Source organism: Corvus cornix, chromosome 2, assembly GCF_000738735.6.
Source record: "Corvus cornix cornix isolate S_Up_H32 chromosome 2, ASM73873v5, whole genome shotgun sequence".
Classification (NCBI taxonomy): Eukaryota; Metazoa; Chordata; class Aves; order Passeriformes; family Corvidae; genus Corvus; species Corvus cornix.
Window position 1 is genome coordinate 21,562,270 of NC_046333.1, and position 16,330 is coordinate 21,578,599.

At 39.1% G+C, this 16,330-nt stretch overlaps 1 protein-coding gene across 3 annotated transcripts in view; it reads right to left on the minus strand.

Annotated features, from left to right (window-relative positions):
- The window catches only part of COL15A1 (collagen type XV alpha 1 chain), a 116,005-nt gene extending 100,301 nt beyond the window's left edge, over window positions 1-15,704 (minus strand). For all 3 annotated transcript variants that reach the window (XM_019285794.3, XM_019285795.3, XM_010398566.4), the window contains exons 1-2: window positions 15,344-15,704; window positions 15,145-15,227 (exon numbers count right to left, since the gene is read on the minus strand). In XM_019285794.3, coding sequence (XP_019141339.2) covers window positions 15,145-15,227; window positions 15,344-15,354 — 94 coding nt within the window. In that variant the 5' untranslated portion in view covers window positions 15,355-15,704. The remainder of the gene's footprint in view (window positions 1-15,144; window positions 15,228-15,343) is intronic.
- Window positions 15,705-16,330: the final 626 nt, after the last annotated feature.

The following is a 16,330-nucleotide window of genomic DNA, read 5'->3' on the forward strand; positions in this document are numbered from 1 at the left end:
GCACAGCCTCAGCAGGTGCCAGCTATTTTTCTGCACACCGTGAGCCATACTCTGTCAGCAACAAAGAAGGCACCTCTTGCTACCTCACAAGACATCTGTTTGCTTCAGTTTTCAGTGGTGGCTGGTGTCCAAGACAGAGTGCAAGAAAATGAGTAATTATGGAATAGACTTCCCACAGGGAAAATTAATCCTTCAAATCTTGCAAAATCCTTGCATCTTTTTACTGGTCAGCTTGTTCCTGGAGGAACAAGAGCTGTATTCCTTCCACGTTTTAAAAAAAAAGTCCTTTCTAGCTCTGACATGAATTTTAGCATCTAGTTCATCCAAATAAATGTTCATTTCTTTTAGTAGTAACTGGAGACCATCTGCTGCAACCAAAAATTATTAGAAGCTGACAGATATCCAAAGGCAGTTTTCCTTCATTAATCTCCATAGATCAACTCCTGCCCTCTATGTCAGACTTGCATATCTTCAGTCTGGGTACATGGAGCACCTCCCCTCACAAATGTGCTGGTTTATGGCCAGGGGTCAGAGGTGTTACAGAAAGGCTTAAGAAAATAAAATTACTTTCTCTACACATGCATTGCAATCAACTTTTCTGAAGAGGAGCTACATTCAACTACTGCAAAACTGCCTTCACTTGGTTGAAATTCAAATAATCAGGGGGGAAAGAAGCCAGTAACAATACTGAGTTCAGAAAGTAGAGGACAGTTTCTTTTGAAATTATTCAGACTTCAAAGTGTCAAAGTTCTACATACACAGAACTACATGTTTGAACAGTTGGCTGTAGCATAAAATGCTTTATTGTAGAGAAAGAGCAGGCTGGAAGCAGTTATAAATAGCAATTTCTCGCTGAGCAATGTGGCCATTCCCATATGCAATTCCTAATGTATGGTTTAATAAACGACAGTTACAATGGATTCGGTCAGTACCCTTGGCACGAAAAACAGACACCATGAACACAGACAAAGCTGATCTCTGAAACACATCAGGTTTTGCAGTTACAAGGCTGCTGGGTTTTGTCAGACAGAGTAAAGAAAACTTCAAGCCATCTTTTTTTTCGTGTCTGCCAAGGAAGGAGGTTCTCAGGGAGCACATGCCATTGCATCTCTCAAATTTCTTCTGTTGGCCATATTAAAATAACGGACACAAGGCAGAAAAGCTAAAACCAAATTATTGCTAATAACAAGGCAACAGGAACAAAGTATAATGAATCTAAGGGTAAACTATGCTACCCCAAAATCATTATGAGCTGCACACAGGTGTCACAAGGCTTTCTTGTTGGAAGTTATTATATTAGTTACCACATTAATTATTAATTTTAATAGTTAAAGTGGCATGGCAAATTTGGAGAATATCTGGTTCTCTGCTTTGGCAAATAGGCATATTTTTTCTCAGTGTGTGACTGTAAATAGACCAGTAAAAGTATGATGGAGCAGGGAATCCCATGACCCAGAAAGATTTTATATCATCATCATCATCATCATCATCATCAGTGACAGAGTAACTTCTGGCTGTGAAATGGAGGGTGTTTTGCATAGTGACATCTCTAAGCTTTTCAATCTCCAAATCATACAATGCCTGTGCTACTGTGGGACTCTGTCCTGCACCACAAACCCTCTCAAACCTTCCTCCATACCCCCCGTGAGACAAAGTTCAAACAGCACAATTCCTCCTGGGATATCACTGGAGATATCCTATCAGGGATAGGACCATTGGTTAGGGCTTAGATTCCCACCGTTCTGCCATTTCTACCTCACAAGAATTGCTGCTGGCACCATTTCTTCTTCGCAAGAAAGACACATAATAGGCACAGATTAATAATAGGGCAACATCCTGAAGTGAGAGCCTGGATCAGAAGATCATGCAGTGTAACTACTGTTCTCTCTGCGACAATTTGAGACATCACCCAGTATGTAATCACTTCAGCTGTAGTAAAAGCCAGGAGGAGCTTTTTTTATTGTGTGTCCAGAAAGGTAACCAAGACAGGACTCTCCATGATATGTTAAAATCTGATGACACCTCAGTAACAAAGAGATTCATTTCCAGAGCAGGGACAGAAACTTCATTTCTGTGACAGTGTAGGTCTCATGCATTCAACATTCCCCGTAAAAACAGTTCTAAGAAGCCACAGCAGGGCTTTCCCTCACTCCTTCTTTTGGCAGTTGCCTTTAAACTGAGGATCTTGCCTTTGGTCCGTGACTGTGTTATGTTGCAGCTGGCTAGTCCATGTCCAGCCATGAATCCTGCTGACTCAGACCCAGAGCTTTACCCAAACACTTGTATTCCTGGCTTGACTTTCTGGCTTCCTCATCACTGTGGACTTGTGCAATGATACGGCCTCTTGGCTACCATCAACAAACATACTCTGATCATTTTGCTTTCTTTCTGTGGAACTGTGTCCTTGCTGGTGGGGTCACTTGTCCAGATGTTCGGCTTCCTGCTCCCTGACACTGCAGAGAAGCCTGCCTTTGGTGCTCTCTGACAGTCTACACCTGCTATCAAGAAAATTAAAACTACAGCAACATCTTCCCAAGTATATATTCAGAGCATAGATCTATTCATAACATGGCTTCTAAATGAAGAAAAACTATGAATTATAAAAAATAGAGTACTAGATGCGTAATCAGATTAATAAAAAGCCACAAAGAATTTTTTAAAGTGCAGTAATGTTTAGTCTTCAAAGACACAATTCTGCCAACTAATTCTTTGTAAGGTCACATGGCTGTAAAACTTTATATAATGAGAAATCCACATAAGAATTTATTAGGGATTTATATCACAACTAAGACAGGCACGAGTCTTTTCCAGCAGAATGATTTCCAGTTTGGGAAGAACACATGTATTTGTTTCTGAGTTAAAATTAGTATAGACAATGGTTGTACAATTGTGCTAGGTTTTATTACATTTTATGAATTTATGGCTTCTAACGAAACAAATATGTGCTTGTTTTCTTAATCTTGCAACATATTCTTTTTTGTTTATTCAAGCCTTGATCCTACAGGGATGAGATTAGCTTTTACGAGCTGAATAAAGCACCAGTTTTAGTAAGGACTTACTGTTGGCTTTAAGTTTAAAATATCCATTAATATTGCAGGTGGAAACCTTTCATAATGTTCAGTGATCACCCTAAATCAGAATGCTGTCAATTTTCTGTGACATATGCATATAGCCAGAATAACACAGAATCAGAACAATAAATCACAGCTTAGCTCACAGAGTCACTGATATTTCAGAAGTCTGGACCATTTGGGACAGTCTTCTGGGTCTGAAATATTTCTTTTTTATATTTGAGGCAAGCCTATCAGATAAAATAGGATAGTGGTTTAAAATAATTAACTCCAGGTAAAAAATTATGTCTTGGAGTTAGACAGAGGGGAAATTCTCCTCTATACTCTTCTGTATTGCAAAAATGAAGATGTATTGAACAGGACATCAAAACAATGCAATTGGTCCTATGTGCTGTATTGATCTTGCTAGTCATATAGTTAATATGATAACTTTTCATTTTCTGTCTTTAGACGTGTCCATGCTCAGGTCTGTTTTGTTTTGAGAAGTACTTCTTGAAATCAGAGACTTCCCTTTTTATGTTGAGAGTTTATCTTGTGCATTAGTAGAAGGACAATAATTCAGGAGCAAATGCCATCACAGTCACCACAATAACATGTTTGCTTGTATTAATCCAGAGGTACAGTCTGCCTCTGTCCCAAACAGCCGAAGTTTGTGACTATAGTCACTGTGTCAGGGTCCTTCTGAGACTGGGTGCAACAGCTGCAGAGAAGGATGGACCACAGTTTGTGGTCAGTATAGTCTGCCCCTGAAAGGTTGGACAGCAAGAAGGCACTTAAATTTCAAAAACCTTTACTCTCTTAGAAGGGAGGACAAAAGCATTGTTTAAAGAGCCTCATGATCAGCAGGACTATGAGGAAAGATGAGAAGTCATAAGGTTACAGTAACATATTACTGTGTTCTGCTCCAAGATTATTCTCCCAAAAGCATTCTGTAGAACTTCAAAACAGAACAAAATGAGAAACAGAAGTGGAAATTGAATGGGAGGAGAAAGAGGGAAGTGGAGAAGTAAAACAGAGAAGGAAAGAGAAGAGGGAAAAGAGAAAAAGGGAAAAGTAGAAAATGGAAAATGAGAAGGGTATAGTCTTTGATCTACCTTTAGACAAATATAAAAAGTGGAAAAGGGCCATTTGATTCTATACAGATACGAGGTATTAGTGTTAAAAGCCTATCAGCTCCCTGATTATTCCAACAAAGCTCACAAACAGCAAGGGATTAAGACAGCCAAGCACAATCCAAGTCTTTTAGTATTAACTATACTCATTTTCCTGGTCTTTGACTGCTGTTTTCTGTGATCATGCCACTGAGAAGGAGTGCTGCTCAATACAGGGCTATCTTGAAGAATCATGTCACCAAGACAGCTATCTAGTCAAGTTCAGAACACTTGCAAGAATGGAGATCCCACAAACTCTCTCACCAACTTCTTCTAGAACTTAACTGCTGCCGTAGGGAAGAATTTTTTCCCCACTCGTTCAATCAAAATTTCCTTTGTTGCACCTTTTGACTGTTATTTATTCTTCTGCTCTGTTTTGTCCTCTAAGAAAGTCTGCCTCTATTGTCTCTACCACCATTCAAATAGTGGTGATGAGGACCACGTCATCACCTTACCCAGGAGTGGAACCTTCCTGAGGTAAAGGGCGGCTGAAGTTAAGAGAGACACCTGGGATCTACAAGTCAACAGTAATAGAATATTGGACAGGAACAGCTGACAATGGTGAGGTACTAGTAACGAGAGAGAGAGAGAACATGAACAAATAAATGCTGTGTACTCCAGGCTGTTATACCTGCTTAACAAAAGTTTCATCTTCAGATGAAGAGTGCCTTAAGTTTCTAAACTGGAACAAGAGAAGTTCAGTTTGGGAAATGCTCGGAAAATGTGAACATGACCCTCAATCTTTAGGCTTTCCCTATAACTTACGAGATGTATTTTATGTAAACTGGCAGTTGAGAACTCCTTGTGTCATGACCCTTACAGAGATAGAGAATCACCTGAAGTCTGTCAAACTGTTCCACTTGCACTTCAGGACAGATACAGACATTATGACCAAGCTCCTGTCTGATCCTTGTGCAGATACATGAGGATGTGGAGATAAGTGCTGAGTTAAGATAAGTGCTGCCCCGCCTCATCTGGTTTCAAAATGCAAAGTTTGTTTCTTCTACATACTGTGAATCAAAAATGGAAAGGTCGAAAGAGGTTGGCGGCACACAGTTGTCCCACCTTCCTCAGTAGGGAAATAAACACTTCCTGTCAACCACTTTGATGATGGTATCATTCTAACAGACTGTTCCACATGAATATTCCTTCATGGATTTCAGTCTGCATTGTTTGTGTTGCACTAATCTACATTTAGAGATTTATCCCTGAAGAAAACACATCGGAGCTAAGTATTCAGACACAGGAAAACCAGCTTTTGCTCATATCAGGTAAACATATCACACAGGATAGTTAGTATTTCCAAAATACTTCAATGTATGGCTACAGTATTGTAATTATACACAGAACAGAGGACAAGACAGCATATTCATGTAGATAGTCTAGAATTCCCCATAGTTGTTTTAGACATTTATACCAAATCATATATTTACTAGTGAAGTTTTGTTCTACTGACTGTATAGGAGCTAAATGAGACAGTAGCTTTTTTTGAATGCTGTTTATGGAAATTCTGCAGTGTGTCTGGAAACAATATGTCTTGGAATAGGACACTTAAGACACGAGTAACTTCAGTATACCAGAGGGCTTGTAAGCAAGTATTCATTTAACACTCATACTGTAAATACTCAGAGGTGTCTGCATTAACTCCTGGTTGGAGCAGTAGTTTTTTCCCCACTTTTTTTTTTAAATGAAAACTTCTTTGTTGAACAAGTCAAAGCTCATGTGGGTAAAGCAGTAACAGAGTTGCCACAATTCCATTCTGTCTCTTGAAATTCTGTAAGGGAAGTGTAAAAAAGGAGCTACAATACTTCAGGTCACCAGTGGTTTGTTTATTTTTCCACTGAAAAGCATCCTTGAAATTTTATGCATGTTTACACTTGCACTGAACACCTCCCCCACTCCCCAACTCATCATATCTCTGGCCCAGGATGTTGCCATGTGGTTCTCATTTGTCAGATTTGCATCTCATGATAGATGTAAGTTTCACTATAAGTGCATCAGAAAAAAGTCCTACACCCCCCATAACCTCCTGAAACCCCAACATACAAAAAACCCAACAAGAAATATACATGTAGAATCAAAGACTTATAATATAAGGCCACCTTAAGCAGTACTTTGAGTTCAGTCAAATATTGCTTGGTAAAAACAAATGGAGCTATACACTAATATGACATACTTTATAGAACACTAACTAAAAACTAAAACTCTTTCAGATAAGTGTTTTTACATTAATACCATTTCACTACAATTAACTAATAAGTTATTTTGATCAAGAGTCAGATTTTTTCAGCTGAGAAAATTTTCAAAACTTGTATGTCCTTTATGCCTTTCCTGTAATTGCATGTGAAAGAAACTAAAGACGAAACTAAAAAAAATCAAACCATGTTTGTTAAACCACATTCATGGCTTGCCTGAACAGGATGAAATGTTTGCTTGTTTTTTTCAGTGAAAAGCATGAAAGGGTTTGAGTCATGTATACCCACACCCACAAGCACCACAAAGTGGCAGCACTACTGTGGAGCATTCATTATAGATGAGTGGCTCCTCCTTACCAAGTCAAGAGCTGCGCTGGTTTGGCAGAGTGTTGAAACAGATGGAACTGGAACAGCTTTTGGAAAGTTGAAGGCTAAAAAAGCTAAGACTTTGGCCCTCTGAGAATAAAAAAGCATCACATTCACAGAAGTGACACAGTGTATTAAGTTAGTCTGTAGCTGACCAAAGCGGGATGGCGGAAATAAAGATCCTTACTGTGGGGAGACACTGCTCCCTCACACGTCCCTCTGTGAGGCAGCCACTGCACTGGCAAGAAGGATTGACTTGATCAATGGATATTTTGGTGTTAGGAATTCCAAATATGAGAGGATTCCTAGAAAAGCTTTTGATTTTGCATAATTTCCCCCTCAGTTTGCTTTGTAGACCACCATACAGACATTGATGTGCAAAAATTACTCAAGCTACAACCACATTTGTTTCAATTACCCACAACAACTCTTTCACGCTTGAAGATATACCTTCTAATGCAACATGACAGTGCTGAGCCAGAAGTTTTCTGTGGGACAGAAAGAAACACAGGAACAAGCAGCAACAACTCTAAATTATTATATTTCAAGAACTGTTGTGCCTGCAACGTATGTTTGACAGCTGTTAGTTATCCAGTTAAGACATCAAACATACGACAATACAGTGTATATGTATAATGGTGGGGAAAAAGGGGCTTGATACATTCTGTCACCTGGTTCAGTTTTTTGGTACCATCAAGGAAGAGAAAAGAATACATCTAGAAAGGCTACATAGCTCCTCTCTTACCCCGAACAGATCTGCTCTTTCAAGTTGCCTGTTTTTCCCATGAGCATGGCTCACAGATCAAGTTGTAAAATTTTTGAAGGGATCACTCTTAATTATGGGACCGGATTCTACCTGAGATGTTCAGGGTTCAGTCTATCACATCATCCATGTTGTGAATGAAGGTGTTAAAGAGTGTTGGTCTCAGTATGCACCACAGGGTAGCATACTAATGTAGTAGTAACTGACACCCAGTAACTGCACTTCATACCACTGGATTACACCCCTTCAAGCATGTGTAGGTCAGACTGTTGTCAATACACCTCACTGCCCACTTATCTAGTCTTTACTTCATGAGTTTATCAATGTGGATGTTACAGGAGACAGGGCTGAAAGTCTTGCACAAGACCACAAATACCAGATGTTTCTTCCTCACACACTGAGCTGGTTATTTCATTGCTGAAGGCTATGAGCCTCTCAGGGAAGATTTTCCCCTTCCCATATATGTGCTAACTACTCCTTATCATCTCGTTCTTACTAGAATGGCTTCCACAATTATGTGCTCCCACGCCTTCCCAGGAACTGAGGTCAGCTGGTCAGCCTGCAGATCCCCAGGTCCTGCTCCTTGCCTTTTTCGAAAACAGGGAGTGACACTGGATTTCTTTCCATCCATAGGATCTTCTTCTGATCACCAGAATCTTCCAAAGATTGTATTCCAAAGTTCTATCTCAATGATATCAGCCAGTTTGATGAGCCTTCATGGATGTGTCTCATCACGTCCTGTGGACTTGCAGTTATCCAACTGATTTCAATGTCCCTTCACTCAGTCTGCCTCAATGGGGGACTAATCATGGCATCAGACTTTCTGAGTTGGGCTCAGGGCTCAGTTTCCTGAAGGGAAATCTTACCAGTAAAAAGCGAGGCAAAGAAGGCATTGAGTACCTGGGCTGTTTCCATGTCCTGTCATCAGACTCACCCCATTTCACTTTGCAGCAGATCCACATTTTCTCTAATCTTCTTTTTGCTGCTGGTATTCCTGTAAAAGCCTTTCTTGTTGCTCTTCTCTTCCCTTGATAAATTTAATTCCAAAAGGGCTTTGGCTTTCCTGAGCTCATTTCCATACTCTCAGACAGTGTGTCTATGTATTTGCCATGCCACCTGACCCTGTTTCCAACTCTCATATGCTTCATTTTACTGTTTACTTATATGAAATATCACCAGAGATGAATCAGAGCTTGGATGCCACACAGGATTATATTCTGGAACTGTTTTTCAGCAAACCCCAGTTACAGGCTATCCAAAATATCCACGGTTTATAGGAAATTTTGAAGCATGTCTTGGAGCACTATTCTTTTCTCTCAAGAGTCATCAACTTACTCTTTAGCAGGCAGCACAGAATTAAAATTATTTCTACGTGGGTTCTGTTCTCCTTGAGTTAGGTTATGTGTATCACTTGTAAGAAGGGAAGTGATTATGAAATGCAATGAGTAATGACAGATACTATAATGCTCTCTTAGTTGCCATCTACCAAAAAAGTACAGAGGAAGTCAAAAGCTATATTCAGCTTTCCAAAGAAGCAGAGACGGACATCATGACTATGCATGGAACTCTGATTTCACAGTTCAGAGAAAGATATGTCACAAATAGGACTGGAAGTTAACTGTACCTCATCAATTATAAGTTACTGTGGTAACTCTTCACAGCAAGGATTGGATTCAGGGGCAGCAGAGGAGGTAGACCCAGAGTCACAAGACTCAGGAGGTTCCCAAATATAGAATGAACTGGCTGAAGCCCTTGTTTGTTAATATTTCGTCTTCTGTATTGAAGATGAAGCAAAAGACCATGAATGATGGTGCAATTCATATTCAAATCTCATTGCTGAATCTCTATTACCAGATTCAGGCTACCGTCGATTGAATGTTTGGAATAAAACACATTTGAGTGTCTCCAGAAAACCCTGGTTCTTCTCAGAACCCTTCAGGAAAACTTGGTACAGACCCTGGCTCTTCTCAGACTGGGCTGTAAGACAGCCAAAAATGATGTAAAATACTGCAGTTCTTTGTCAGGACACATTCAGCTCTGCCAGTTGCTTTTCCCAAGGCTTTCTGACCAGAAAGTATGCTGAATGATACATCTCTCATTTCATGCTCATATGCAAATACATTAAAACTGAGGTTTGCTCATTTTACTCATTCTTTGGGAGAATTCTACCTGCATTCTACTCTCTGCAACATCTGTGAATTTCTAGGTTTGGGAACAGGAGCTGCTAGAGATAGGAAGTTTTCATGAAGAGAATTAACCACAGTCTAAATTGGTGGTTGATATTGATGTTTTATGAACCTGTGGTGATAGTGTGGGTTGGCCAAATGGGAAAAGATTGTCTGAGGACTTAAAATTAATGATGATAAATAGACATTGTCTCTTAAATAGTTACCATTAACGACAGCTTAAATAAAGCAATCACATTTCACTAAACTGTAAAAATTACTGTGTTTCTAGCCAAGGCACATTTCCATAAATTGGCAAAGCTACTGCATGGATTTGGTCAAATGTGAGATACCACTACAAGAAAAACCAAACTAATCCATGGCTAACACAGCAAAGGAAAGGGGAAGAAATCACAGCCAAAGGCACAGGCAGCCTCCAAAACAAGCGTTCGATCTTGCAATTAATGTGTTAGAATAAGAAATATGTTCTTTGGAACCCTTTGAATATACCAAACATAAATAGTGCAGTCAAATCTCTCCTCCTGATGCTCATTTATTGAAATGGTCCTTCAAACTCCAAGTGCAAGTGGCAAATGCAAGCACAATTGTGATTTTGAGTTCTATTTAAGATCATGGAAATAACTGCTTACTCCAGACTTCCAGTGTGCCCAAGGATGCCTCCAGAGAGGAAATGAAGACAGTTATTATAACACTATATCCACCCCAGCTGGTTTTCTCTTTGGAGGCCTCAAAAAAAAAAAAGCTAAAAAAACCATCTTCTGTTGCCCGGTAGAGTCACTTAGGAAACATGTAGTTTATTGTCCAAGAGAATTAACATGTAGAGGGTGTCACACAGAAAAAGAATCCGTTTAGAAAAGTAACAGAATGGAACAAATTTTCTAAGTCAGGTTTGTTCTACTGGTGTTATCAATCTCTTCAGCTACTGAAAGAGATGACCCCAACTGAAACCAACTGATTTTCTATTGTAAATTACTGTGTTTTGCATGGAAAGGCCTTTTATCAGCTATGAAATCAGGCTTGGCTCCACACTGAAAACATGCACAACAGCTGGTAACAGCTTGAATATGTGCCTGAAGGATCACAGTGGTTCATTCAATTTAGACTCAATTGCAGTTTGATGATGTCCAAATGCTCAGTCTGGTGCAAGAGGATTGCAATGCCATCTAAGTTCTCTTTAAGAAGGACTGCGCTTTATTATCGCTGTAATTGTGTCCTGTCTTTGGAAAGAATGGACTGAGCCATCCCTATCACACATGTGATTGCACACATTTGAAACTCAGAGCACATACAACAATTACTTGGTAGAAACAATATTTTGAATGTATAGACATGTTTGCTCACACTCATTATGTCAGTTCATTGTGAAGAGAAGTTCTGGTCTGTTGCTTGTAAGAATTGCACCAGTTGATCACCAGCCAATGAAAGTCAATAATTCAGGATTCGTCCATTAAACTCAGCAGGTCAAGAGTGCAAAGTTTATGTCAACAGCCTAATGACAGCCTTTCTGTGTACAGAGGGCCAATGAAGGAGACAAATATTTACTTTATGTAAACAATTGCTAAGCATGTTACTTAGGCCAAGAAAGTGCTGCTCAGCTTGGCTTATAATAAAACCCAGATGTCAATGAGAAATTTGTAAAGCTTCTTTTAGAGTGCATAAACATAATATAAACTGCAGAACCACATACATTTGAACATTTGTTTTCTATATTTTTTTTAAATGCAGGCACTGGTTTGACTGCAGAGAACTGAGAAATGCTGATAACTGCCTAGATAGCCTAGAAGAATAAATGTCACTTCTGCAAGAAGCTAGAGCAAGTCATAGGGATGAGTCTATCACTCAGACTTGAGATTTTCTGACTTTAGCTCTGTCCACAGTTTGTATGCCAGCATGTTCAGGGCTGTGCTCTGAGTACCTTCTGTTCACTAACTTAATTTGTTATTGAAGACACAAAATGTGTTAAAAGCAGCCAGGGTAACCAGTGGAAGTCAAAATACATTACCAGGCATAATTAAGGGCCAAGTACATGCACTGCAAGGCAGTGCCAGATAAGACAGACCAAGCTTTTATGAACAGAGACATACATGCTTGTCAATTGAACAAAAGAGAAGTGAGAAGTAATTATTAAGACACCAACATATCTTCAGTCCTCCCACACAAACCCAAGAAGAATTGGGTACTGTATTTGCACAATTTTTGTGAACACAAGAGAAAAACTGCAAAAGCTCTCCATAGTTTAAATGACACTAACTCTGGGGGAAGAGGAAGAAAGCATTTTATTCCTTACCTTTTTGTACACGTGCAATGCCAGCTGCAATGAAATGGACTAAAGCCTTTCAACAGAGATAGTAAAAATTCATCATTTGAACTCATGAAAACTGCTGAGATTTCAGAACTCGTGTTCAGTTTCACTCTGAAGCAAGATCGCATTATTTCTTAAAAGTTTTGTTGAAATAATGACCAATCCCGTCAATTTGCAGGCCATGCAACTGAATTTTAAAGTTCTGAACTAAATATTTCAAAATTTTAAATATTTTATTTTAGAATTAGTAGTTCATTACTTTAAATATAGGGTTTTATATACTTTTTTTGTTTTGTTTTGTTTTACTCTACAATGAAAGCAGACATTCTAGGACTTGGAAATGAAAGCAACGCTTCTACTAAAAGAAAGGCCCAACATCTCACAGGTTTAATAAAAAGTTAAACTAGAGCCCAGAAGTTCTCAAACAATTTCAAAGACTGTCATCTGAATTTTCTCCCTACAACTTCCCACCCACTTTTTCTGTGTAGGAAGTAATCATAACTAGACAAGTTATCCTCTCAAGAGGAACAAGACTTGGTCAAAATATTGTTCCTGATAGGAAACAGACGAACATTTTCTAACTAGTCTTTCTAGTATCTCTCACAAAGTCATGAAAGAGCTCAAGCTCTCTGCTACATGTCTGCTGAGGCTTTTGTTTTATTCAGCACCCTCAACCCTCCTCCGCAATTCAGTGCTCCCCTGAGGAAAACAAGAGGACAAAGATGGTGAAGGCAAAGATAGCAAACTTTTCTCCTCTAAACTCCAAGGGCCACTGTTTTCAGGTTTGTAAAAAATAAGTTACCCCCTCCCCATCCCTCAGTGAACAGTTCAATCCCTGAACAGTTTTCTTGCCATTATTTAACAAACTCAAGAACATCTCAAGGTATTTTTTTCCCTTTTGCGTGAAACCAGCACAATGATACAACAGAAGGCACCTGCACCATTCCTCCAAAACCACATTTACTCATTCACGGTTACTCTTTCATTCAAAGGAATTCAGATACAAATCTGTGCTATGGGTAGATAGAGTAGAGCCAGACTCAGAAAAGCAGTGCAGCATTATTCACTGTGCTGGAGAATCCTGGAAAGCAGTGATCTAGAAGGAGACAGTGACAAAAAGGACACTGGGCAAAGCACACATTTAGCAGCTAAAGGCCTGAACACTAGGGGGTCAATTCATCACTCTGTGTCTCCAAACATATTTTATCTTAAATACACAGTTTATTTCTGTGCACTCTATTGCTAAAAAGAACTGTGAGAAAGGAAAATGAGGTTATTTCTCCAATAGTTAGACTGAAAGATTTAAAGTATGAAATTATTCTCTTCTTCAGTAACAGGTACAATTTGTATTAGTCATGTATTTGCAGCACCAGAAGGAAAGGAATATTATTCCTGTCTCTGGCATTCAACACCTGATTTCAGAAGATGAAATAATTTAAACAAAGCATCAGGAAAACATGTAGTGGAATGGAAAGCATGAGACCCACATTATATCAAGCCCTTAAAAATCAGATGTAAAAAAATTTAGTAAACATTTGAGAACAGGAGCTTTTGTATTAACAGAAAAATGAGTAGGAAATATTAGGCTAGAATAATCATGAAGGATCATATGCCCAGAGAAGTTTCCAAGTCTCCAGTGATCTTAGGATCTTGCATAACTCTACTTGATCTTCATTCATGGTAAAGTCAGGTGTCCTTCCAGCACCAGTAAAATTCTGCACTGGAAGAAAATGTCCAGAAACAATAGGGATTATCTTTCCTACTTCTGACTTTTCACCTGACCTTCAAAGGTAGGATATTAAAAAAAACCCAGACCTTCAGGTAATAGGAACAGGCATAGACCCACCAAAAAAGTTGTGTGTCAAATAAATACTTGCAGTTTTTGTCATTATACTTGTAGTTCTAATGATCTCCTGTTTATTAACTTTTATGTGCCAAAATTTGGTTCTCTCCTGTCCAGACCTCTCTCATGCACTGTCATTCATCAGCTCAAGAAAAACATTTTCACCTGATGCAACAGAACTGCCTTCAGTCAACAGACAGTGTATTATATTTCAGTCACCATTCAGATAAACATTTCTTAGACCTGGTTTCAGTTTGTTTCCTTAATTAATTACCTGTAATACAGCATTACATATTTCTCATCTGTACCTATAGCATTTTTAGTGATAACTAATCTGTGGCTTTTTCTCCTACTGCAATAACCACCTGGGGCTTTGGCTTTTAGATGCCAAAGTGTCAGTGATCTATGATGGTGTCAATTAAAGAGGAAAAATCAATCTGAGCAACATTAAAGTCTTTATGTGAGGTATCTATTTCCCAACAATTCTTTCTAATGCTCCTATCACACAGTTATCTAGAGGTCATTTACATAACAAATTCCAACTATTTCTGCAAGACAGTAAAAAAACTTTTTGATAGAAATATATTTCCTAATGGCAAAGCAATATGTGAAGCCTTTTCACTTTTCTCAAAATTACATATAAACTTTAAAATCAGTGTTCTCTCTCACTAGTTAAATGTGAGTTTATGCCTTCCAGAGATGCTGAGGAATTTGGCTCTGTTACAAGAACATATGACCTGAAGTTACAAAAAGACTTTTCACTGAAAGTCCATAAAGACTGGACTGGTAAAACTAGACACTTAACTCAAGAGATTAGAAAATCTCAATTTGGTCAGACTCTTACCAGGAGAAATCTCTGTGCACTGAAACAAGCATCACATCCATGTCTTTGCACTCACATCATGCCTGGCACATTCCTGGTATGTCCACAGTGACACATATATCTATCCTAATTATAAAAACATTCAGTATTCTGAATTTCTTTAAAGTACTTTCTGTTAATTATTACACTCTGAAGATATATTGAGAAAATAGGCATGATAGGTTGCCTTAGAGCTGGAGAACCAATGTATTTATTTCCCCTTATCCAGAATGAATGGGAATTTAAGCTCCTAACTCACAGCAGCTTTCCTATATGAAATGATGAACAGTAAGCAGCAGAGAAAATGAAGATCTGAAATGGTAGACTCTCTTTCCATATTAGGAAAGCAAATCTTAAAATTCCCACTTTCTATCGATTTATAAACATGATTTGGAGAAGCCTTACCTTCTATGATCTGAGCTGCTGCACCAGCACGGATTGACAAGCCAAAGAGCAGTAGTGACAAGTCCCAGGTCCACCAGGCAAGCCTGGAGCAGGTGTGCCAAAAAAAAGGGAGGTGGAGGAAGAATGAGACCAAAGACTGTAATACAGAAACACACGGGGAAAAAAAGAAAAAGTAAAATTTAGAAGCAAGACTTCTTACCATGAGAGCATTTTTTGAAAGTCAGTTGAAAGAACTTAAGTGAGGAAAAAGTTCAGTGCACATGAGTTTTATGCTTATGAAAATAAGTTAATAAAAACTGGAGCCTGCTGTTTCTCCTCCAACGTTCAGACACAAGTGGAACAAAGGCAGCACTCAGGCTCTCTGTGTGACTCACTGCAATTCACTGCTCCAGCTCTGAAATCTGACTCCGTGTAGACTTTCCTGTCAGACCACTGCCGAAAACTTCCTACTGTATTTATGGATGGACGCCCCTTACTGCTGTACACCATCCCGGCACTGTCATTATCCAACCCGGTCTTTAACTGCTGTGTACCCTGACAGGCAGTAGCACGGCTTCTCCAGCTTCCCCTCCCGCTGCTCCCGCCTGCTCACAGCCTCCACTTATCCAATAAAACATGACCTCCAACATCCTTCCATCCAGCATTACACAGGCAGTGAAACAAATTCTTATACGGAATGGGACCTTTATCAGGCCATTTTAGCCAAACTTCATCAGAAGCAAGTTTTAAGATATGAGCAGGACAGAGCAGCAGTTAAATGGCAACAAATGCCTGGGATTCACAACTGAACTGTCTTACAGATTTTCTGTCACCTACAGAGACACTTTGAAGTACATCCTTTTCTCTGACAAGCTCTCTAAGTTTAATATTTACAGAGATTTACACGCTGGATGTAGTTTGAGAGTGTATCTCTGCCTCAGCAGCTGTACATACACGTGTCTGCTATAGAGATCCTGTCACTGAGCATTTCTAATAGTTTCCATTAAAAGTGTTATTTCACCCCTCCCTCCTAACTCAATGAAAAGCATTTTTTCCACTTGTAGTTCTTCAAAGCTAGCACTTGCTCAAGGAAGAAATTCTGCAAGGATATGCTTGAAATAATTCAGACAATTTCTAAGTCATGAGATATTTAACAAAGGCTGCAATTGTCACTTTTTGACTGGGACAGGAAGGAGCGTGGAAAGCA